General features: G+C 58.9%; 1 protein-coding gene across 3 annotated transcripts in view; it reads right to left on the bottom strand.

Annotated features, from left to right (window-relative positions):
• Positions 1 to 663: 663 nt before the first annotated feature.
• Positions 664 to 24235, bottom strand: part of MOB2 (MOB kinase activator 2) — a 53602-nt gene continuing 30030 nt past the window's right edge. The window contains exons 1-5 of one of the 3 annotated variants that reach the window (XM_082341787.1): positions 20494 to 20730; positions 10824 to 10984; positions 9988 to 10081; positions 1997 to 2121; positions 664 to 1518 (exon numbers count right to left, since the gene is read on the bottom strand). In XM_082341787.1, the coding sequence (XP_082197913.1) occupies positions 1208 to 1518; positions 1997 to 2121; positions 9988 to 10081; positions 10824 to 10984; positions 20494 to 20639 (837 nt within the window). In that variant the 5' untranslated portion in view covers positions 20640 to 20730 and the 3' untranslated portion in view covers positions 664 to 1207. Of the gene's footprint in view, positions 1519 to 1996; positions 2122 to 9987; positions 10082 to 10823; positions 10985 to 17649; positions 17836 to 20493; positions 20731 to 24235 lie in introns of those variants that run through there. The other 2 variants (XM_082341788.1, XM_082341789.1) reach the window with 2 other exon arrangements.

The raw sequence follows: 24235 nt of genomic DNA on the forward strand, positions 1-24235 counted from the left end.
TTGCCATGTAAGGGCTGGCGGGGTGGGGGGGTGCTTAGCACAACAGAAATTACCAACCAGAGAAGGCTGTCCCTGCGTCACCAGGCGCGATGTCAGGGTCAGGGGACGGGGCCCTATGGCAGCCCCTCACCTCTGCCCACAGGGGGCTGGACAAGCTCCAGGGTTGTTCACGCCACGGCCATCCTGCCCAGCCGGCACCGCAGGCACACAGCCCTCTCGCGAGCTCTCCCTATGCCCACCCCCCAGGCAGTGCTGCCCTGCCCAGAGGTGGTCCCTGCAGCAGAGCCCCTGGGACGGGCCTGCTGGCTGGGAAGCAGCCCCGCCGCCTCCAGCCCACACTCTAGGGTCCCCGCCGCCTGCGTGGAGAGGGCACAGCACAGGGAGTGAGTGGTCAAGGGCCCCTGGAGACTCGAGACGCAGAGCACGGCCCCCGCCCCCCGCAGACACGTCCAGCAGGGGAGCCTGTGGTCGGCCCCTGCAGGAAGGGTGGCACCTGCCCTTGGCCAGCACAGCCTTGGTCAGTGAGAGGGCTCCACCGCCCGGGCTGCAGGGGAGGGCGCTGCCCCAGGGGCGCAGAGAGGCGGGGGAGGGCAGAGGAGAGGGGGGTGTGGCCAGACCGCCCTCCACGCAGGGCACCAAGACGCTGAGGACACACGCAGGCGCTGACCTGAGAGAAGTCTGTTTATTACACCCGCACAGGGAAGCCAGGCTCTCCCCCTGCCCCCGGCCGCGTCTCCGCACAGGCCGCCCGCCAGGGCACCGGGATCCGAGCCGGCCAGCCCGGGGGCCCCTCCTGGGCAGCGGGGGCAGCGGAGGGAGACAGGCCCCTCCCCACCCGCCCTGAGCCACCAACAGCCGAGGTCCAGACCAAGCGGGAGAGAGCAGGAGAAAGCCACCCCCAGCCCGAACCAAGACGAAACACAGTGGAAGCGAAGCCTGCGGTCCCCGCCTCGGGGGAAGGAGCCCCGCCTGTCGCGTGTCTCCCCGGAGGCCGAGCCGGCGGCGGGGCGGGCGCGGAAGACCGGGAGAGACGCACCCACAGAAGGGGACTTGGACGGGGGCGGTCCCTAAGTGCCTGCTGAGCAGACGAGCGGAGTCCCAAAGTTCTCGGTGCCAGCGGCGCAGAGTGCCCGCGCCCACACTCCGCGCGCCGCCGGGCGCCGCCTCCCCCGCGGCCGCGCCGCCTCTCCCACGCGGGCGGCCGGGCTCACCTCTCCTTCACGTGGTTCTGTGCGCCCGCCGCCCCGCCCGCGCCGTCCCCGCCCCCGCGGCCCCCGCCGCCGCCGCCGCCGCACAGCACCTCCGTCAGGTCGTCCATGACCGCCGTCTCTTTGGGGTCGAGCAGGTTGAACTCGCGGGCGAAGAGGATGAAGTGCACGTATAGCGTGTTCAAGTGTCCGTGCAGCTCGAGCGCCAGGGTCTCCTTGAAGTGCGACGAGTAGATGTGCGCCAGCACGTGGAACAGGTACTTGCAGATCTTCTTCACCAGGGACTCGAAGGAGCTGGGGAACTCGCGGCCTGCGGGGAGGGGGCCGCGGTCAGCCCGCCCTGGCCCCACCGCGCCCCCCGCCCCGACCCCGCAGCCCTCACGGAGCCGCCCACCGCAACACCTGAGTGAGCCGGCACCCGGGGCGGGGCCGCGAGGGTGGCTGCTGGCGAGCTGTACTGGGCGCCTCTGTGCGGGGCCCGCGAACCCGCCGCGCATGGCCTAAAAGCCGGGACAGGCGCCCAGGGCGCTCTCTGTGGCCTGGGCCGCAGAGGAGGGGGGACCCGGGAGACGGGCACCTCCTGTCGGCCAGGTGCTGCCCTCGGCAGCTCAGGATGGGTCTGGGACCCCGCTGGGCCCGCTCAGGGCTGTACACAGCTGTGGGTGCTGCTCGATGGCTGCAAGCCGCCCCCTCCCCGGCAGGGGGACCTCGAGGGCCCGGCCATGGGGGGTGGGGGGGGGTAGTGGAGGCCACAGGTCCCAGAGCCTGGGGTGGGAGGGGCCACGCACCGTATTTTGTGGGGAACACGTCCTCGTCGGTCACCAGCTTCTGCACGGAGCTCATGACGAAGTCGACGTACTGGGGGGCCGTGCACTTCACCTTCTTGCCCCGCTCATCATACCAGTAGTACTGTCTGTGGGGACAGAGGGGGGCGGTGACGCCCGCGGCCAGGAGAGCTGGCTGCGCACAGCATCAGGAAACCAACGCGCACCTTCCGCTCTGCACGTGGCCTCAGGCTTCATTCTCTCAAAGGAACGCGTGTTGTTTTACACATGATTTTGGAGGTATCCGCGCTGTGCCCAGCCCGTCCCGGAGGCCCTGCCGTGACTGGTCAGCCGGGCCTCGACCCTCAGTAGTATCCCTGCTGCCACCAGCAGAGGCCAAACCTCTGCCCGCGGCCGGGCGGGGTGAGGAGGCCTCAGGACACGGGAATCTGGCCCCTGGACGCCCCCCAAAGACCCCAAGCTGCCCCGGACACGGGGGTGGGTGTGGGGCAGACAGTCCTCAGGCTGGAGTGGGCCAGGGTGTTCGGGGTGTGGACACCTGGGTTTTCTTCTCACCGCGTAAGCCCAGCCGTGAAACCAAGCGCGTCTCCTAGCTCATGAAAACATGGCCTATCCTCCAGCAGCACAAACACAAACCCCTGGTGGGCTCCCCCTGCAGCCACCAGCAGCCCTCCCACCAAGGGCTGCAGTCTTCCCAGCAGCAGGCCCCGTACCTGCAGGCTGGCTCGCCAAGAGCTGCACCCTCGGAGCCCATAGCGGGGCTGGGGGGACACAGGCTGCATCTGTCAGTGAGCGAGCGAGTGACCAGAGCACCCCCTTCCGTGGCCTAGCCGCCACCCCGGCCACACCCCTGCCCCAGCCAGACGGCTTCCCGGAGACCTCCGCCCGGCATCCCCGCCCCCATTTAGCTGACTTGACTTGGCTTCAGAACTGGCTTAGACCAGTTCCCCCAACACCTCACCATCCCACCTTATCCCAGGCCAGCACCCCAGGCTGGCTCTGAGCACCCTGCCCTGATTTCCTGAGCTCACCAAGCACCCCTGGGTGACAGCCACGTGGGCTCACCCACCCCCACCACCTTGCCAGGCCTGTCGTCGGGACAGCAGGGTCCCCATCTCTCGTGGCCAGCCTGACTCCAGCCGAAATAAAAAGGCACGCCCCGCCCACGTGACCTCAAGGCAGCCGCGCCGCCCGCCGAGCCCCGCCCCCCACTCCCTCTGGCAGGAACCAAGGCTCCTCCCCGCCCCCAGGACCGGTTAGCGTATCTGCGCCCCTGGCAGGGCTGGGTGGGGGTCAGGCTGCAGGACAGGGAAAACAGCCCACACACAGATGGACAGGCCACCAGGAAAAAGGCCAGCCTTCAGTGGACAAGGGGACACAGCTCTGACTGCCCCTGGGTATCAGGCCCCGCCCTACACCTGCAGTGCCACCTCAGCAGAGCCCTCCCTGCCACGCCTGCTCCCAGGCTGCCCCACAAGGCCCCCGAGCTGGTCAGACAAAGCCCCAAGAAGCTTGCCGAGCTCCCTGCCGGCCCCCAGCAAGGATCCAGAGCCCTCCCCACCACAGGGTGGCCCTGCTGGCCGCCCTTCCCCTGCCCGGACATCGGCACCATCCGAGGACGTGCTCAGTGAAAAGACAAATGAATCGTCCCTCTCCTCACAACAGCCCCTGGGGTCCCCGGACCAGCTCGGGAGGGGCCCCAGACAGAGGTCAGACACCTGCCCCAGCGATTCCCCACCCCTGCTTGGTGCTGGATGCGCCTGGCCACGGGTGCCACAGTCAGAAAAAACCGCCGGAGCTAGAAAATGGGAAACGTTTTCATGATGTCAGGCCCGGAGAGACCAGCTCCTTAGGGGCACTGTAGTTGCCCCGCCTGCGTGACAGCTGGAACACTCTGCTTTCAACGTTCCTCTTTTTCGTTTTCATTTTATTTTTGAACTGTCACACAGTAAAGCTGACTGGTTTTGGCGTGCAGTCTTATGCATTTTAACCCAAATAGAGGACCCACAACGGGGCACAGCTCCCACCCTGGCCCCCGGCCTGCTGGTCAGTCCCCAGCACACTAGTGACATGTCCTCAGGAACGCCACGCGATGTCCTGAGCTGGGCTCTGCGATCCATGCCACTGAGATGGACACCTTGTGGACGCGCCAGTCTGTCCGGACATTCACCTGCCGAAGGACACCTGTGTGGCCTCCTGTTTGGGGCAATTATGGGTCAGGCTGTTAAAACCCTCCCGGGCAGGTGTTTGTATGAGCACTAGTTCTCGTTTCTCTAGGGTGGACGCCCAGGAGTGGGACAGCTGGGCCCACGGTAGGTGAACGCCTTGTGTCCTGAGAAACCATCAACACGTTCTCGGAGCGGCCATCCCGCCGGGACCCCCTCCATCCTCGCCGGCACCCGGCGCGTTTCATCAGGCGCTCCTGCAGCGTGGTCTGAATTCATATTTCTCCACCAGCTCATGAGGCAGAGCCTCGCAGGTGCTCATCTGCCCTGCTTGGGTCCTCTTCCATGATCTGTCCAAGTCCTTTCTCCACTCGTGACCAGATTTTCTTACTGATCATCTGTGAGGGCTCTTTATCCATTCCGCCCACTAGTCCTTTCTCGGACATGGGATTATTCTCTAGTCTGTCTTCCCTTTCTCCTAACAGTGTCTTTCTCAGAGCAAAAGTTCTAAATTTTCATGAAGCCCAGTTTACGGATTCTTTCTCGCCTATGGACTGCGGCTCGTGTCACGACCAAGAACTCTTCGCCTAACACTATCATGAAGGTTTCCTCCTGCGTTTTCTTCTAAAAGTTTCATGTTTTATATTTAGATTTAGAATTCACTTCAAGTTAATTCTGGCAGAAGAGGACATGCAGATGACTGGTTTTTCCAACAGCTCTGGTTGAAAAGTCTGTCCTTTCTCCATTGAATTCCTTTTGCATCTCTGTCAAACATCAAGGGGCCACATTTGTGGGGGTCCATTTCTGGACTCTACTCTGTTGCACTGATCTCTGTGTCTCTTCCTTCACCACCACCATGCTGTCCTGATTACCACAGTTTTACAGTAAATCTTAAAAATAGGCTGTGGGACTCTTCCAACTTGACTGTTCTTTTTTCAAAATCATTGTAGCTATTCCAGTGACTTTGCTATTCCATATAAATTTTAGAATCAGCTTGTTTATATCAATAAAAACTCTGCTAGGATGTTAACTGAAATTGCAATAAGTGAATTTACACTTCTGGTGTGTTGAGTCTTCCCATCCATGAACACAGTACGTCTCTCCATTCACGACAGTCTTTGATTCCATTCATCAGCGTTTTGTAGTTTCCAGCATAAAGATCCTGTGCATGTTTCCTTAGATCTGTACCTAAGTATTTCATTGTGTTTGGAGCTACTGTAAGTGATATAATTTTATCAATTTCGTGTTTCAATTGTACACTGCCAGTATACAAACTATGATTGATCTTTGTGTGCTGACCTTGCTAAATTTATTCATTCGACTTTTTGCTAGAATCCTTGGGTTTTGTTTTTTTTTCCTACATAGACAATCATGTTGTATGCAAATACAGTTTTATTTTCTTCTTCTCCAATTTGAAAGACTGTTATTTCTTTTTCTTGCCTTACTTCATTACCCATCTTGGGTAAATTGTGATATCTTGTGCTTTCCAAGGAATTGGTCCATTTAATCTAAACTGTCAAATTTAATGTATGCAGAGATATTTGTGATGTTTCTTTATTATCCTTTTATTATCTCCTGGGTTTATCATTATTTCCCCTTTCATTCCTTATATTGATAATCTGTACCTTTTCTCTCTTTATCTTTGTTAGTTTTACTAAAGGTTTCTCAATTTTACCAACCCTTTCAAGGAGTCAGCTTCTGGTTTCATTAATTTTTCCCAACTGTTTTCAGAAATCAATGTCGGTGATTTCTGTTCTTATTTTACCATTTCTTTCCTTCTGCTCAATTTAGGGGTTTTTTTTTTTTGCTCTTCTTTTTTCTAGGTTCTTAATATGGAAGCTTAGATTGTATTGAGATCTTTCTTCTTCTAAAACAAGTGGTTTAATCCTATAAACATTCCTCTAAGCCTTGCTTTAGCTGCACCCCACAAGTTCAGATATGTTGCATTCTCGTTTGTGTTCAGTTTAAAACATTTTCTAATTTCCTTGAGACTTCCTCTCTGACCCATGGATTATTTAAAAGTATGTTAATTTCTGGGGGCTTCCCTGGTGGTGCAGTGGTTGAGAATCTGCCTGCCAATGCAGGGGACACGGGTTCGAGCCCTGGTCTGGGAAGATCCCACATGCAACTAGACCCATGAGCCACAACTACTGAGCCTGCACATCTGGAGACTGTGCTCCGCAACAAGAGAGGCCGTGACAGTGAGAGGCCTGCGCACCGCGATGAAGAGTGGCCCCCACTCGCCGCAACTAGAGAAAGCCCTCGCACAGAAACGAAGACACAACACAGCCAAAAATAATAAATAAAAAAAAAATTAAAAGTATGTTAATTTCTAAATGTTTGGACATTTTCCTGTTATTGATTTCTAATGTAATTATGGTCAGAAAACTTGCTCTGTATGACTCTGATTCTTCAAAGTTCGCTAAGGTCTGTTTTGTGAGCCAGGATATGATCTACACTATTTTGAAGAATAATCCCAGTGCACTTGAAAGGGATGTGCATTTTACTGCCGAGGGTGGAGTGTTGTGTAAATATCAATTCAGTCCAGTTGGCTGATGGTGTTATTTAGTTCCAGATTCTTGCTGACTTTCTGCCTACTAGGTCCGTCTATTACCAAGAGAGGAATGTTGAAATCTCCAACCATAATGTGATTTTGTCTGTTTCTCCCTTTGGTTCTGTCCATTTGCTTTGTGTAAAAGCTCTGTTGTTTGGTACATACACATTCAAGGTCAGTACTTCTTGATGAATTGACTCTTTTGTAAATAACGCAATCTTCTTCTTTATCCCTAGTTATTTTTTGCTCTGAAGTTTACTTTGGTATTAACATAGCCACTTTAGTTTTCTTCTGATTTGGTATATCTTTGTTGGTATATCTTTTCCCATTCTTTCACTTTTAACCTACCAATGTCATTGCATTTAAAGTGAATTTCTTGGGACTTCCCTGGCAGTCCAGTGGTTAAGACTCCACGCTTCCACTGCAGAGGGCGCAGGTTTGAACCCCTGGTCGGGGAACTAAGATCCCACATGCCACGTGGCATGGCAAAAAAAAAAAGTGAATTTCTTGTATACACTGAAATCCATTCTTATGATCTGTCTTGTCACTGGCATGTTCACACCATTGACATTCACTGTAATTACTGATCTGTCTGAATTTAAGTTTACCATCATTTACTATTTGTTCCCTTTGTTTTTCACTCCTTATATTTCCTGCCTTCTTTTGTGTTATTTTTAGTATTTCCTTTTAGTTTATCTATTATGATTTTGACTATGTCACTTATGTAACTTTTTTAAGAGATTGCTCAAAGGATTATAAAATGCATATGACCTTTCCGTGCTGTACCTGGAGCCAAGTATCACCTCCACAAGCGGAATCACAGAGCCGACCAGCACACAGGGCTCTCTGCCTGCCCCAGGACACTACTACTGTCTCAGTGTTCCATCCACACACGCTGAAGACCCATCAGACAGGGTGATGGGTTTTGCTCACCCACCAGACACGCTTTAAAGAGCTGAAGAAGAGTGGAGCGGCCTATCACATCTCCCGTCTCTTGCTCTCCCCGAATCCTGCTGTCCTGCGGTCCCTTCTAGCACCACTTCCTTCCTGTGTGAAGAGCTCCCTGCGCAGCTCTGCTGGCTGCGAGTGAACCCTTGTAGTCTCCCTTCCTCTGAGAAATGTCTCTATTTTGCCCTCACTCTTGAGGAGCATGACGCGGAACTCCCGGGGGGACCGCTCTTTCCTTTCAGCACCTGAACAATGTTATGGAGCCTCCTCCTGGCCCCCGGGGGGGAAGGAGAGCCACAGCCACCGGCACCACGTCCCCACGGGTGCAGTGCTGCTGGCTCTGATGCTCTTAAGGTGTGTGTTCTCTCCAGCTGTTTGGTTATGTGTTTGTGGTGGATTCATCGGGTTTAGCCTGCTCGGAGTTCATTAAGCTTCCTGAATCTGTAGGTTTGTGTCTTGACCAAATTTGGTAAGTTTTCAGCCATGTTTCTTCAAATATGTTTTCGGCCATATTTCTTCAAATATGTTTTCGGCATGGCCCTTTCTCCTCTTCTTTTGGGATGCCAACATTACCCTTAGGTTTCTGTCCTTCAGGCACCAGCAGGGCGGAGAAGGGCCTCCAGCCTGGGCCTCGGCCCCACTCCCGGCCCCGGGAGGACTGGATGGTCCCGGGAGAGCAGTGGCTCTGTGGACCCTGACAGACTCCCTTTTTCTATTAAACTAATTCATGTGTTTCCATTCCTTGATCTCAAATGATTCCTACGAAGGCATTTATATGCATATCAATTCATATAAATTTACAAAAACTCTACAAAGTAGGTTACAGGTGAGAAGAATGAACAGTAGAATTCTCAAAATCCCCAGATCTCCAAGTTTTACATGGCAAAGCCAGCATCTAGACACACATCTGCCTGACACCAAATCCTATGCTCTTTCAAGGAGCCTCTTCTCAAACACATCGATACTGGAAGGGCATGTGGCGCCATGGAGGGGCCCCGGCTTTCCCACTCGCCAGCCCATAGGCCACGTGTGACGCCGCCTGGTCAGGCACACAGCTGGCAAACGTCCTCCAAGCATGCCACACACATGGCTCTGCAGTGCTGCCCTTGCCCACTTGCAGCTGCTGTGGCCATGTCTGCTCTACAGCGCTGATGTCCCATGCTCATGTTCTCCTGCCCCAAGCTCACCTCAAGCCTGCTCCCAGCACTGCCCACCCAACACTGCCCCATCCTCCCTGGGCCACGCCTGGCTGTGGCTATCTGGGGACACACGTGACACCTGAGCATACCATCAGTGGCTCTCGCTGGGTGAGTAAGGAGTGAAGAGCAGCTGTCTTCTGCACTTGTGCCCTCTGAAGGGCGGGGGAACTCTACCCTCTGCCTGTGCTGAGGCTTTGGGTGGCCTCTCAGCAAGAGGAGGGCCCACGTGTCTTGGCCTGAGCTGGGTCTGCCCACAGCCTACAGGCAGGGTGAACTCAGGACGGCAGCACTGACGTGTCCACTAGTGGAGGCCCGCTGCTCACATGTGCTCCTATCAGCCCCCGGCCTGCAGAGGAGATGTCAGAAAGGAGCTTCTGTGCCCCCGTGCCACACCCTGCCCGGGCTGAGCCCCTGCAGACCTGGCCTCCTGCCTGTGGCCTCTTCTGTGGCTTCTGCTACTTGGGCCGGTGGCAAGCCCAGGGCCACGTGGTGGCTCTCCTATCCACGTGGCCTCCAAGAGCTGCCACAGAGGCAGTGGGTTACCCTGGAGCCCCTCAGGGATGCCTGCTTACTGAGGAAACGAACGGCACGTGCTTCCAGAAGAGAGCAGCCTGCACCAGGCCTGCAGGACGTCACCTCACGGGAAGGCGCCAAGGCGTCCCAGCCCCACGGACCGGCAGCGGGTGGGGTGCAGTAGGGCCTCCACGCAGAGCAGGAGCTCTGAGTTACAGCCATCAGCCAGTGGGGCCGGGAGCCACAGCAGAGAAACACACACCGTGCTGTCTCAGGAAGCCCAGCGGGCACGTCCTGGGGAAACGTCCTTGCCCCCAGGAACGCGTCCTGTCAGCCCCTGGCCGGCTCCCAGCACCTGTGCCCCGGAGGGACCCACGCCGCCGGGGTCCCAACCTCTGCAGGGCTCTGCTTCCCGTCGCCCTGCCAGGCCCTGGGCCCGTGAGCACAGGAGGTGCAGCCTGGCGAGGACCCTGCTGAGGGAGGCCCTGAGCCACTGGGAGACCTCGAGCGGAGGCCGCGAGCGTGGGGTCTGAGAAGACAGGAGTGCAGCGGCCGGGGCCACGGCCACAGCCTGCCCGAGCCCCCGGGGCAGGGCCGCACCAGGCAGCGACTCACGTGTTGCACACGGCCATCGTCTGGCACGCCTCCCCCGTGCAGAACTCTGAGATGGTGCTGTACTGGAGGTTGACGTGGTGGAAGAACGTCGTGGCTGGAAGGGAAGAGAAAGGCCGGGCGTGAGGACCACACCGTGGAGCCACTCTGCGTCTCCAGCGTCCTGCAGGCCCAGGCGGACCAGAGCCTCTCTCCTCGGGACCCTCCTGGGGGGGCTGGTGCTTCTCTCAGACCAAAGACCGTGGCCCCAGCGCAGCACCGTCCTCGGGAGCGGGCGGCACGGACCAGACGGTGCTGAGCTGGGCAGGGCGCCCGAGGCCTGAGACGGAGTCCCCTCCACGAGGGGCGGGGCAGCAACCCTCCCACCCCGGCCCCTTGATCACACCCTGCTCTACGGTCACCAGCTGATCAGGGACACCGCTAAGGCAGGCGGCAGCACCAGCTCACGGCCACAAAGCCTACCGCTCTCGGGAGGAGAGCTGGCGCCGTGCCCTGCGTGGGGCATCCCATGAACCCGGAGCCTGTCTGGCAGGCGGGGGTGAGTCCGCCACCCCTCCCACAGGCCATGGCCTTCCCGCCACCACAGCACCGCCGGCCTTGCAGCCACGCTCCCGTCCCACGGTGCCCCCTGGCCCTGGTGTCCTGTCCCCCGGTGCGACCAGGACCCGCACTGAGTCCCCGCATCTGAGGGGACCCTGAGTGCCCGGGAGGGCTGGCCACCCCGGGCCTCGGCTTCCAGCCGACGCAGGTGGGGGGGGGCGCTGAGCACCAGCTCTGGGGGGTCCTGGGGGAAAGGAGGGGGGCTGCCCTCCCGGCCCTGCCGGCCCGCCCCCACGCACTGTTGCTGGCCAGCCACTCATTGAGGTCGATCTCCCGGGGCAGCACCACCAGCTCCTTGAACCCGAAGTCGGTGATCCTCGACTTGGTGTACTCCGGCTCCAGGTACACCTTCTTCTCCTCGGCGACGGGCTTCTTCCCATTGGGCTTGGCTTTGGACTTCCTGCGGAGAGAAGGGAGCGCGGGGTCACGGCAGGTGCAGGCGTGGAGGCCGCGGGCCGGCCCAGGAGACGAGCAGTGCCGGGGGGACGCCTCGGGGGCTTCAGCTCCCGTGGGCCCAGGCGTGGGAGGAAGCTGTCCTGCGCCCGTGCCCTCCCCTGCCGCCGTCAGGGGCCCAAACCTGGAACCCAGGGCGGGCAGGGAGCTCCGGGACCACCAAAGGGTGGGGGGGCGGCCACACCAGCCGGCTCAGCCGCCACATGGGACACCGCGGCCCTGCAGCCCTCCTGGCCCCCACCTGGGCCTGGGTCCCGCCGCAGGGCCACAGGGCTGCGCAGCACTCGGCCGGGCCCTGAGCCTCCGCGCAGAGTCCCGCCGTGCGCCCTGCTGCGCAGGTGACCCAGCAGCCCGCCCTTACTGAGCACCCACTGCATGCCGACACCCCAGGCCACCCCACTGAGGCCTCCCGTCATCACGAGGTCACGGCTCACCCGCCTGACACCTGCCCGCTGGCCCGCGCTCTCTCCCAAGTGCACGGTGCAGGTTCCAGGCAGAGACGGGAGTAGGCGTGAGCAGATGTTAGAGATGTCACGAAATGGCCACTTTTCACTAAAATTTTTCTTGGTCAGGAAAATAGTTCTTTTCCATTAAAAATATGCTGTTATATAACACAGAATGGGCCTGTTATGGCTATTTTTACATGCACGAATACGTATTTTTGCAACGTCTTTGTTCTCCTACAGGGAGCGTCAGTACCTAACCCGTGAACCAAAGCTCTTTGGGGCTGAGGGAGCCCCGGCCCCACCTCGGCAGAGAAGGCGGCGGCCCCAGAACCAGCCTCCCTCCAGCTGCCCCCACGGCCGGAGCCGGGGCCATGGTGTGTGCGGCCCAGGCAGGCCAAGGAGATGGCACATCCCCTAAGGAGGAAAACTGCCCAACAGAGTGGCCCAGAGCCTGCAGCCGGGACGTTAGCCCGAGTCACCGCATCTGCCACAGGCCGGAGCCCGAGCTGGGTGAAGTGAGTGGCGTGCCGAGGGGCTGCCTTCCGGGCGCCGCCGCCCCACGTCGGCCAGTGCGGAGCAAGCTGCCCTCTCCTGCACCTGTAGGCCCATGACGTTTCAAGGTTAAGACTGGGTTCTTGGGCTGGCGTGGGTTGAAAAACTGAAGGAAAAAACCCCTATGAGCACGGATTAGTCTCTTGCTTCTTTTACTTGAATGACTGAACTCTTTAGTGGCAGACATCACGACTTCCAGAAAACAAACTGCAAATCAGTCAAACCGTCCTGAGTCTCATTGACCAGAAGAGGCCACTTTCGGCTGTAGACTCTCAAGGAGGGATCCCCTGGGACAGAGGATGATCGAGGGAGACCGAGGGCAGGCACACAGCCCAGTGCGGCCTCCCACCCCAAGGGGCAGCCACAGGCCGGAGGGACGGCACCTTGCAGGGGAGGGTGGGCGGGCCGAGGACCTGGGCCCGGGGGCTGCGGCTCGCGGCTGGGTCCTACCAGCTCATACCCCCGTGGTCTCCAGCGCCCGCAGAAAGAGAGGCGCTCCCGTCGCTGCCTCCGGGGCCTGGGTGAAAACACACCGCGGGCCCCGCACGGGGCGCGAACTAGACACTGCCGTCCTCCGTCCCAAGGGCTCTGTGTCCCTCCCGCCCCCGCCAGCCCCGCTGAGGCCCACATTTGGCGGCACGGGGGGTGTCACACGGGATGAAAGGTCTGCAGCTCCTGACCTTGCCGTTTTTTTCCCTTCTGTTTTGAAAAGTTGCTAGTGGTTTATTTAAGAGAAACAGGAAGGAAAAATGCTCCCTGAATGCCAGGGAAATGTTTTCCCTTCAGCTTCTCACAGCAGATCTTTGCCTTAAAAGGCAATGTGTGCTTGGCCTCCGGGTGCAGCGCCGGCAGTGGCTAGTGCTGGGCAAGGGCCACAGTGTCCTGGGGACGGGCCCGGGTGGGCTGGAGCTGGAGTGCGGGTGTGAACACTGCACAAACACAACCACAAGCAGGGGGCACTCCGAGGGTCCCCACGGGGGGGCAGGTGGGGCTGTTCACTGGGGACAAGTGTGGGCACGGGCCTCTGGGGGCCCTGCAGCCTCCCCCAGTGTACACAGAGGGGGACAGGGCCCCAGAGGGGCGGAGGGCGCCCTGGGCTCCCCGGAGAGGGGTGGGTGGGGTGCTTTCCTGACCCTGGGCCTGTGCTGCTGAGTCAGGCGCCAGCCGTCAGAAAGCCGGCGCTCGCCTGGAAGGTCCCCATGTCCACAGCCCCAGGCACACGGGACGCACCTCCAACCCCAAGCCAACTTCTGCTCCGGTCACCCCTGAGTGTCCATCTGCTGGGCACATTCCCAGCTATGAGCCCGGCCAGGCTTAACCGACCCCCTCGCCTGTGCTGCAAGCGTGTACCTGCCCGTCCCCCGCCGCAGTGCACACCTGGCCCAGGCCAGCCCCCACTCGGAGCCTCAGTGTCTGGGTGTGGAGGCTGCCGCCACCACACGCGAGGGTGGGATGAGCGGGGGCCTGGGCTGTGAAGCCACTGCCCGACCCGCCTCCTCGCCCCGTGCTCAGGGCACACACGGCAGCAACAGTGGCCGGGCGGCCTTTACACGAGCGACCACGGGCAGAGCGGCAGCAGGAAGCGGCCGTCACGGAGGGGTGTCACGGGGCCTCGGGCACAGGGCTGCGCGGGGGTGCCGCTGTGCTGAGGGTGTGGTGTCCTCGTGCCCACACGTCACTTCCAGGGAGACCGAGAGCCCCTCCGGCTGAGGGCACCCTCCGTGTTTGGTTCTCAGAGCGGCGGGGGAGGCAGCCCCAGGAGGACCCGGGTTTCTGCTCCGTGAGACAGGCGTCGGGGGCTCTGGGCCGTGATCTGTGTGGTCAGAGGCCTCCACCTCCTCGCCCCCCCTCACTTCTCCGTCCGCACCTGCCCTCCTACAACCAACAGGCAGGAGCACCCCGGGGCCCCCAGGCCCTGCCTCATCACCCAGCACCGGCCTGGGGTCCCCAGACCCAGCACGGCTGGGAACGGGTCTCCTGCCAGGTCGGCCGGCCCGGACCTCTCTGCACCGTCCTCGAGTCTCCCTTCACACCCTCCACCAGGAGACGACGGCCACTGACCAGGTGGTGGCAGGACTGAAGGACAAGCCGGCCTGGGGCGAGTCTGGGGACGTGGAAGGGCCTGCCACACCTGAGTGCCACCACCCCAAGTCCTGTCCTTTTTAGAGAGGTGAAGGCTCCTAGCCAAGACGCTCGGCCCCTTAGAGCACAGGGTTTCAGACGACACATGGTGACCTTGGAAGTGGGACAGGCTGCTGCGTGACATAGCGGCGGCACCCATCCTCGGTCCCTGAGGCCGCGTCGGCAGAGAGGACGGGACTCTCCGCCCAGAGGCACCAGGCTCCTAAACGGGCCCTGTCCAGCCTAGGCCCAGGCACCCCCTTTCCAGCTGGGGCTCCCACAAATCCGCGGAAGGGAAGGCTGGGCATGGCCCTGGTGCGGAGGGACAACTGTGGAACCCCTGGGCCGCGGGCAGGAGAGTGGACGCCAGGCCTCAGCCCACCCAGGGTCCGCCGCGCCCTCCTGGGAGAAAGAACGCGGCTGTGGGCACACGCGGAGAACACCCCGTCTTACTGTGGGATCCGAGGCCGAGTCCCACCCAGCCGACGCCAAACACCTGGGAGGGGCTGCGGCTCCGCAGGAAACACCTTCTGACGGTCTCCCCAGTGGACGCCCACCCAGCCTCACCCCTCAGCCTCCCCTGCTCCTGAGGCCTTTACTGCAGGGGGGCAGGGTCCCCACACCCGAGGCATGGACCCAGCTGGGTCCCTCTGCCAATGTGCCTGGCCTGGCACATTCCTGTCTACAAGACCCCGCCCAAGGTCACTCAGTCCCCTGGGATGGCCCCGCGGTGGCTGCTCGGTGTGACTCGGGCACAGACACAGACGGCCGTGCAGCCCAGCCCGCCGGGTGAGACGGCTGGAGCGTGTGGGAGGGGTCCAGCCCGAGGAACGTGGATGTGCCGCGGGCCCCGCCTGCACACAGCCCCGAGTGCTGGGGTGGGCGGCGGCTGAGGGAACCCACCGAACGCCGAAGGCCCCCGCCACGAGCTCAGTTCACTGTCTCCATCCAAAGGCAACTCGGCTGGCCCAGACCCCAGACCCCAGGCACAGCCACCCCTGGGGGCCACCACAAGGACGCCTTGGCTGGCACAGTCCTGCCCTCCAGGGAGCAGCAAGCAGCTTCCAGGTTTTACAGACAAATGAATCCTCCAGGCATCATTGGTGCTGGGCAAGGGGCTGGCGGTCTCCAGGCACAGAGCCAGCTTGGCTGCACCCAGTGAGGTGGCACTGGATCGGGGGACGAGACGGGCAGGTGGGGGCGGCTTCCCTCTCTCCTCAGCCCCGCCCACCCTGCTGTCCTCCCCCCAGCGCCCCCAGCCAGCGCCTGGCCCACAGTGCTCCCCAGATGCTGGCACAGATGCCAGAGCGGCCAAGGTTCTCACCAGGAGGGGAATGCAGGGCAGATTCGGCAGGGGGCACCAGCAGGAAGTCAAGGGAGCCTGGAGGCCTGAAGGAGGGTGGGCAAGCCTGGAGGTGGGGCGGCCTGGAGTCAGCCTTGCGGGACAGAGGGGGTCGAAGGTCTGGGGTGGGGAGCGGGGTTATGAGGCTCCTGCAGACGCGTGAACGTGGACTCAGCGTAAAACACAGATGCTGGGCAGGTCCCACAGGAAGGCCCCATGGAACACTGGGCGGTGCCGTAGGTGGTCTTAGAAAGGAGGAGCCCACAGACAGGGATGCCCACCTTCCCAAGACCCCAAGTTCTATGCAGTGGGACTGGGAAAACTGCACTCTGACACTTAGAGACCAGCCCCCCGACCTGGACCATGTTCTCACCGGTCCTCACTGGCCCTGGTGACCGGCCCCTTCCCAGAGCACAAACTCGGAGGCCGAGGGCTGGGAAGACCCCCACGGAACCCCTGTCAAATCCCCACGGGCTGCACGAGGCTGTGGAGAGAGACGCGCAGGTCATTTCTCGGTTTAACAGCCTGGCAGTCAGCACCCAAACAAAGCACACTTTCACAAGCCGTGTGTCCCCTACAAAATAAGAGACCCATTGAGAGGGAAGCCACCGGGGCAGACAGAGCGAGGGCTGCAGACACCCGAGACCCACCGTCCACGCACATCAGGTGCTCGGGGCACTGCTGCATCCAGAACTGCAGCCACGAGGCGGCCACTCTGCTCAGAGCCCGCATCCTCCTCTACCCATGCGCTAATAAGCTGCTCCTCTTCTAACACCTGGCTGGACCGCCACCTTCACTGGAAAGTCTTCTCGGATCCCCCAGGGGGGCGGCCTTGGCCTCCTTCTCGCAGACAGCTCAGAGGGCTGGCCCTGCCTTCCTGTCCTCGGTGGAGCCCGTCTCGGCGTCCGGGCCCCTCCCACCACGCCATGTGCACACAGGCACGCACCGGCCCCCACTCGCTGTGGGGACGTCACCGTTCCTGATCTGAACCAACGACCTGGAGGGGGCACTGCCACCTTGCCCCACACCTTTACATCGCAGGGCAGACTCCCCGTTAGTCCTCCCTGGGTGGCAGGGGGCGGCCCCTGTGGGAGAGGAGGGTGCAGACCATAGGAAGCCGGAGACACAGGTCATAGAGCTCACTGCTGGTCCCACCACCAGCCACACTTGGCCCTCACCCCAGACCCTGACCAAGCGGCCTGCTTAGCTTGGTTGCAATTAAAGACAGGATTAGAAAAGCAAAAGATACTTTCACTTAAAAGTTCCGACCCACCCAAATTACAGGCAAATACAAGATTATTACATTGCAGGAAACGTGATTTCAGTCTGAACTGTGACACATCCTGGGTGAGGAGGGGCAGCCAGGAGCCTATCCTGGGCCCCCTCCCCTCCCCTCCCCGCTGGGCTGAGCCGGGCCCCCCAGGCCCGCAGCACAGAACAGACCTGACCACTGTGAAGGCCTGCTCCCCGGCCCCCATGCTCTCCCGAATGCCTGAAACAGACGCTTCCACCCTGAGACAGAAGAGGCGCTGGAGTCTCTCCAAACCCCTCGTGCGGGACACCGGAGGCTCTGCTGCAGCAGGTCAGAAAAAGAGGTGAGAAAAGAGGTCAGAACCTGCTTTTCTGGTAACGCCCCTACAGCAGACAAGGCCCAGGGAAGTTCTCTAGATAAGGCCACTGGTGGACAGACTGGTCATCCTGCCCGGGGACCAGAGGCCAGACACCGGGGGCGGCAAAGGCTCTGTCCAGCAGGCGCGGGAGGGCAGGAGGCAGGCCTGCTGCGGTCTGAGACGCGGTTCATCAGAAAGACGGACACCAGTCATGGGCGCCCCCTGTTCTTGCCCAGACCCTCTGGGCCAAACACTCCCCTTTCAGGGCACACCCCCACCCCCCCTTCAAACAGCAGGAAGCGCAGGGCTCTAGGGAGAACCTCACTCCAAGCAAAGTTCTGACCGTGTCCAGCTGCTTCCCAGGCATCCACAGGTGGGGCCGTGTCTGCCCCGGGCCCATCAGCCCCCCAGTCCCACCGGAGGGGTCTGCACACCACGGCAACTTGACCCAGAGGACAACTACGGCCACTCCTCCCCAGACTGAGCCCTGGGGCAGGGACTAGGGACAGTCACACAGCCCCGCCGCCCCTGCCGCGTTCACCTGAGCACTTTGCCGACTGCTTGAAGCACCATCTTGCAGCTGAGCCCGGTCCTCGGGGGCTGGCTGAGCAGAGCCCGGTCTGTGGGGACGCCGCTGTGGTCTCCCAGCATGGTGGGCCGTGCGGAAGCAGGCTGGGGAAGTGGGAGCCCCGGCACCGGCGCTGTTCCCCGCCGCCCTGCCCTCCGAGCCGCCCTGAGCAGCCCTGAGCAGCCCTGACTCGGAGCCAGCCACGCCAGCCAATGAGGACAGCGGGGGAGGAAGACGGGCTCTGGCCGGGCAGGGACAAACAGCTGCTCCTTTTACAGGCGGAGGCCGGCCAAGTCTGGTTACACGAGGGAGTGTCTCAGTCGCCTTTTCAAAGTGGCGCCGTGCGGGCGCAGCGTGGGGCGAGGCCACTGCCGAGGGGACAGGCATAGCCCACAGTGAGGCCCCGCCGTGGCACGAGCGCCCTTGCGATGTGGCCGGGAAAGCTCTCTGAGCAGGCGGGCTGGGCGGGCGCCCCGGCCGGGCTGCAGGGAGACGCTGGCCGTGCACCTGCAGAGCGCAGACGCGGGCGCGTGGCGTCTGCATCCGCAGCCTTGGGAAGACAAGGCCGGGGCGCCCGGAGCAGGAGCCGAGCTGGCAGAAGGCAGTGGGCGGTAGACCCCAGCGGACACGCCAGAGGCCTCCCGAGGGGGCACAGGAAGCTGCGTGGCCGAGGCCTTCTTTACAGCCGGGCCACACACAGGAGACCACCAGGGACTGAAGAAGCAAACGCGTGAAAGAGGACGACGCTCTGCGCAGCCCTCATCTCCGGCTGACCATGGGGACAGCTTGCTGCCGATGGCGGCAGCACGGCCACGCTCGTCCAGAGGCCCCGTCCAGCGGCAGCACAGCACCCCAGCCTCAGCCCGGCCCTCTGTCCCCGAGGCCGTGTCCCATAGAGGGCCCGGCCAACCATCCGTCCAGGCTCAGGCCAGCTCTGTGCGGTGGCAACTCCAAAGCCACCAAGAGGACTACCTGACGTGCAGTGGGGCAGGCTGACCGCCCGGGCAAAGCTGGGGACGCTGACAGAGCCCCGGCTGCACTGAGGACCAGGGCAGGAACCCGGGCACCGTGCTCACCCAGTGAGCGAGTGAGGCTGGGAGGCCCTGGGTTGGGAGGACACAGCCTCCGGGCAGTTGGAGTAACTGAGCACAAGGTGCCTCTAGGCTCATCGTGTTAAATCCCCTGCCCCGGGCCCACACCCGCCACTTCTTCAAGGAGCCCCGGGCCCACACCCGCCACTTCTTCAAGGAGCCCTGGGCCCCTCTATTGGAGAAAATTAAAGACCGAGACCTGGGACTTCCCCGGTGGTGCAGTGGTTAAGAATCCATCTGCCAATGCAGGGGACCATGGGTTCGAGCCCTGGTCCAGGAAGATCCTACGTGCCGCGGAGCAACTAAGCCCGTGCGCCACAACTACTGAGCCTGCACGCTAGAGCCCGCAAGCCACAACTACTGAGCCCACTCGCCACAACTACTGAAGCCCGTGCGCCTAGAGCCCATGCTCTGCAACAAAGAGAAGCCACTGCAATGAGAAGCCCATGCACCGCAACGAAGAGTAGCCCCCGCTCGCCGCAACTACAGAAAGCCCATGCACAGCAATGAAGACCCAACACAGCCAAAAATAAATGAATTAAAAAAAATAAAAATAAAAAATAAAATGAATAAATAAAAATAAAGACCGAGAACTGACCTGGTCGTCCCACTGCTGCTGGGATGTCACTTTCCTAGACCCTCTCAGCTGACAGAGCAAGGAGACGGGTGTACGTGCCAGTCTGTATGTTTACACCCCCACTCAGGTGTACACTGCAACCGCATTAAGCCAGACGCGAGTTCATCCTGACGCCTCCACCTCTGATCCGACCTCCCCCACTGATGGTGATACACCTGCAGGTTCTGAGTGGCTTTGTGAAACCACAGAAGAAGAGGCTCCCGTGCTGTGAAGGGCAGCAAAGCCATCAGGCCCAGAACCCTGGTTGAAGGTGCAGGAAGATTTGGTGCACTTCAGAGCAAGTGGGAAAAGCTATAAGGTTGAGTCCAATGAAAAGAGAGAAGAATAAGGAAGAGTAATAACTAAAACACTCCAAAAAGACACACACAAAACAGATGAAAACTGTACCTCAATAAATTAGAATTTGAAAACCTCAGAAATAAAGTGATTTAAAGAAAGATTTGAAAAGAGAGACAAAAGAACTCAGAGTAAGAACCACAAATGAAAGTTCCTGAAATGAAGTCTAGACTAGAAGAAACAGCAAGGCAGTGCCATGGGAAACAGAAGATGGGAAGGGGGATTTTTTTAATGAAAAAGAAATGAAAAGCTTTCCATTTCCCCGATGGAATAACCGATGCTAGACTTGACTTCCACCATCAACAACCTCAAACTGGGTACAACATACAAGCAACTGGTTTCAGACGCTGGACAATGCGCAGGATGGTGCCCGCTGGAAACCGTGGTGCAGGAGGGCAAAGCCTGCGCAAACCCCAAAGTCTCAGCCGCTGCGGATGCAAGAACAGAAGCTGGGGCTGCTGACGTGCGCAGGGCAGGGAAGCAGAGGGACGGGGCTTCCCAGAGGAGGGGCTCTAGAAATGTAGACAGAGGGCCATGAAGCCTTTGGCCAACCACTGAGCTGAGGGCCACAGGTTGGAGTACAGTTACAGGAGCTGTGAGCCCAAGCAGCTTGTATCCCGTATCCTGAGATGTTGCTAAATTTACCTTTTTTCTTTAGCTCTAGCAGGCTTTTCGCAGTTTCCTGTAATTTTATAAGTACATATGACCCTGTTATTTCCCAAAAGACTACCTCTTCCTTTCCAATATCTATACCTTTTATTTCTTTTTCTTCTTCTCTCTCTCTCTCTCTCTCTCTTTTCTCTGCCTCGTGGCGCAGCTGAGACCAGCAGCGCGGTGCTGAACAGAAGTAGTGAGACAGCATCCTTGCCTGGCTCCTGATCGCAGGGCAGGATGTTCATCTAGTCTTTCAACTGAACATTTGATATGAGCTCTAGATTTTTTCCGGGTGCCCTTTACCACTTGAGAACATTCCCTTCTATTCCTGGTTTGCTGATTGTTTACGTGAATATTTTGCCATGCACGGTTTCTACATCTAATTGAGATTTTTTTTCTCCTTTATTCTGTGAATGTGGTGAATTATACTGACTGATTTTCAAAGGTCAGCTAAGCTTAGATTGCTGGGAGAAGACCCCCTCTGGGTTATGAGCTGTTATTCTTTTTATATATTGCCGGGTTCGTTTTGCTGATACTTTCTTAGGGAGTTCGACACCTGTGCTCGCGGAGGACACTGCTCGGCAACTGTCCTTCTCCTTGTTAGGTTCTTGTCTCGTTTCAGCCTCACTGAATTAGTTAGGTAGTATTTCCTCCTCTGTGTTCTGAAAAAGCATGTGTAAGAATGTCTGAAGTCCTCCCAGTGAGGGGTGCTCCTGGGGTCTTGTGGGCGGAGGCCCCACACAAAGAACCGTCCTGCCCCAGCATCCCCAGTGCCGTGCAGGCGGCAGACACTCGGCGAGGAGTGTGCAGCTCCCGCGCCCACGACGCCTCCACACAGCTACACGGCTGCTTCTCAACCTGCTCCTGGTCCAGCAGCACCAGCAGCACCTGGGAGCCTGTCGGAAATGCCAGTTCTCAGGCTCACCAGCCCGGCTGACCGGAAACTCTGCAGAAAAGCCGGGATGCGGGTGAAGAAGCTCTCCAGGCGGACCCGACACGCGCGACGCTCTAAGGACACGTGCTGAGGGCGGTGTGAGCACCAAGCACATCCTACCTGGAGAGCCAACACTGCATGACGGGCGCACCAGACACGACGTAACTCAGAAGACGCAAGAGGAAGGGGAGCGGCAGGGGTTTCCAGCTAATTTCAACACTGCTCCTGTGAGGGAACCAAGAGACAACAGCCAAAAGACGGCGGGACTGAGGGCTTCACAAAGGCAGCTGCTTGAAAAAATAAACATTTCTAAATACTCTTTTTATTGTAGCAAAACACACGACATAAAACTTACTATCGCAACCATTTTTAGGGGCACGGTTCAGGGGCAGAAAGTATATTCACTGCTGTGCAACTATCACCCCCATCCACCTCCAGAACTTCTCCATCTTCCCAAACGGACACTCTGTCCCCATTAAATACTCACTCCCCTCCCCTCCCCCAGCCCTGGGCACCCACCGTCTACTTCCTGTCTCTATGGATGCGACCTCTCTAGGGACCTCACGTGAGTGGAATCAGACAGGATTTGTCCTTTTGTTTCTGGCTCATCTCACTGAGCATAATGTCCCCAAGGTTCATCCACGTTGTAGCCTGTGCGGTGACTGTCAGCAAGTTCACCTTTTAAACCAGAAAGCCCTTCAAACTGCCAGTTGGGACGTCTACTCCCGGTCGAGAGGGAGTAGTGAGGACCGGCTTTTACCTCCTGCTTCAAACAACAGGGCACTGGACAAATGTATGACAGTTTCAAGACACTGGACGTCAGGCAACAGAGCGTGGTGATCCCTGCAAGACGGGAACCGGCGAGGGGACGCTGCAGTGGCCGGCTGGATGGATCGGCACGGTGGAGAGGGGACCCAGGAGGGCCCCGAGGGATCCCAGTTGAGGCGTCTCAGCGGGGAGTCTGAGAGGCCAGCCAGCCAGAGGTCAGGGGGCAGCGCGCCAGGGGGACAGGACAGTAAGCGGAAAGAGCTGCATAGAGAACTCGGCAGACGTGCTGAGGGGCCCCGTGGGGTCCCCGGCTGAGCTCCGGACAGGGCACATGTACAAGGAACTGCTGCGGGAGGGACAAGCCACCCAGAAGGATCTGCAGGACCCTCCTCAAGGTTCGCACGGGCCCAAGAAGAGTTCCTTCCCCACCAGCCAGAGTGGCACCAGGTGGAGACCTCCAGAGGTTCTGTGTCAGTGGTGAGAAAAACCGGCCTGAAATGAAACATCGCCATAATCCCACCAACACAGAACAAACACAAGAACTGAAAAGACTCAATCGTTTCCAACTGAGTCCAAGGAACACAGACACACAAAAATATCCAGCACCAAACAAGGCAAAGCTCACAAGGCCTTGCATCCAAACAGAAGTCACCAACCTCAGGAAAGGAGGAAAACAGTCCATTACTAGGAATCAAATCAATGGATCAAAAACGACTCCAAGATGGCTCAGTGACACAGTTAGAAGACAACGGTGTTAAAAAGTCACTGTGACTGTATCCCATCTGTTTCAGAGACTAGAGAAACACTGGACATGTTATAAGGAGATTTTTTTTTTTTAAAGTTTTTTTTTTTTGAATATCTAAATTGAACTTGTAGATATGGAAACTAAAATATCTGAGACAAAAGGTACCCTGGGGACGTCCCTGGTGGTGCTGTGGTTAAGAATCCGCCTGCCAATCAATGCAGGGGACACAGGTTCGAGCCCTGGTCCGGGAAATCCCACAGGCCGCGGAGCAACTAAGCCTGTGTGCCACAACTACTGAAGCCCACGCACCTAGAGCCCGTGCTCCGCAACAAGAGAAGCCCCGGCAATGAGAAGCCCGCACACCGCAATGAAGAGTAGCCCCCGCTCGCCGCAACTAGAGAAAGCCCGTGCACAGCAACGAAGACCCAATGCAGCCAAAAATAAAATAAATAAATAGATTTATTTAAAAAAAAAATTGGGGGAAGAACTAGGATTTTTAAAAACAAAAAAAAGTGGTGTGTGTGTATGTATGTATTTGTATGTGTGTGAGTCGTGTATATATGTGTGTATATGCGAATGTTCACGAATGTGTATGAATGTGTGAACTGTCTATGCGAGTGTGTGCTCTGAGTGTGTGCGTGTACTTACAAGCGTATGTGTGAGGTATGTGCATCTATGTGGGTAAGTCTGTGTTGTGAGTGTATGTGCGTGTTTATGAGCACACGTGTGAGTTGTGTGTGAGTACAGCTGCCGGGCAATGGTGCCCTTTCTTCCCACCCTTCCTCCCCTGGCCCCCCCAGTGCCCCTCCCTGCCACCCCAGGCTTGCCCCGCCGGCCTCTGACGGCACTGTGAACAAGCTCATGCCGCCGGGGGCCACGGCCCTCCCACTCCTTCACAGGTACGTGGCTGGTGTCAGAATGCGTCTCTCCTCGCCCTCCCAGCTGCACCTCTTTTACACGCATGAGCTCCTGTAAAGGACGCAGACACAGACTCAGGTGCTCACGTCCACCCAGGCACCCTGCCTGCCTGCCCTTGACCCTTCCAGGAGGCCAGCCCCAGACATGCAGAAAGGGCCACGTGCCAAACTGGGAATTCTGTTCGGAAGCGGCGGGAACGAACGCTCAGTCCTTGCACGTAACAGAGCAAGTCGCCAAGGGCACAGTCCACGGAAGGTGATGGGGACAGTAACAATCGTCAACAGTAACAATGTTTGTGCCCCAAGAGACACTAGTAAGGAAATGAAAAGACAAGCCAGACTGGGAGAGGAGGTCTCCAAATCACGCACTGATACAGGACTTCTGTCCCCAACAGACAAAGCACTCTCAAAACGCAACAACTGAAAAATGGGCAAGAGACTGTAATAGACATTTCCCCAGAGAAGCTACACCCCACA

The sequence above is a fragment of the Balaenoptera borealis genome, assembly GCF_965194805.1.
Source record: "Balaenoptera borealis genome assembly, chromosome: 11".
NCBI classification, from domain to species: domain Eukaryota; kingdom Metazoa; phylum Chordata; class Mammalia; order Artiodactyla; family Balaenopteridae; genus Balaenoptera; species Balaenoptera borealis.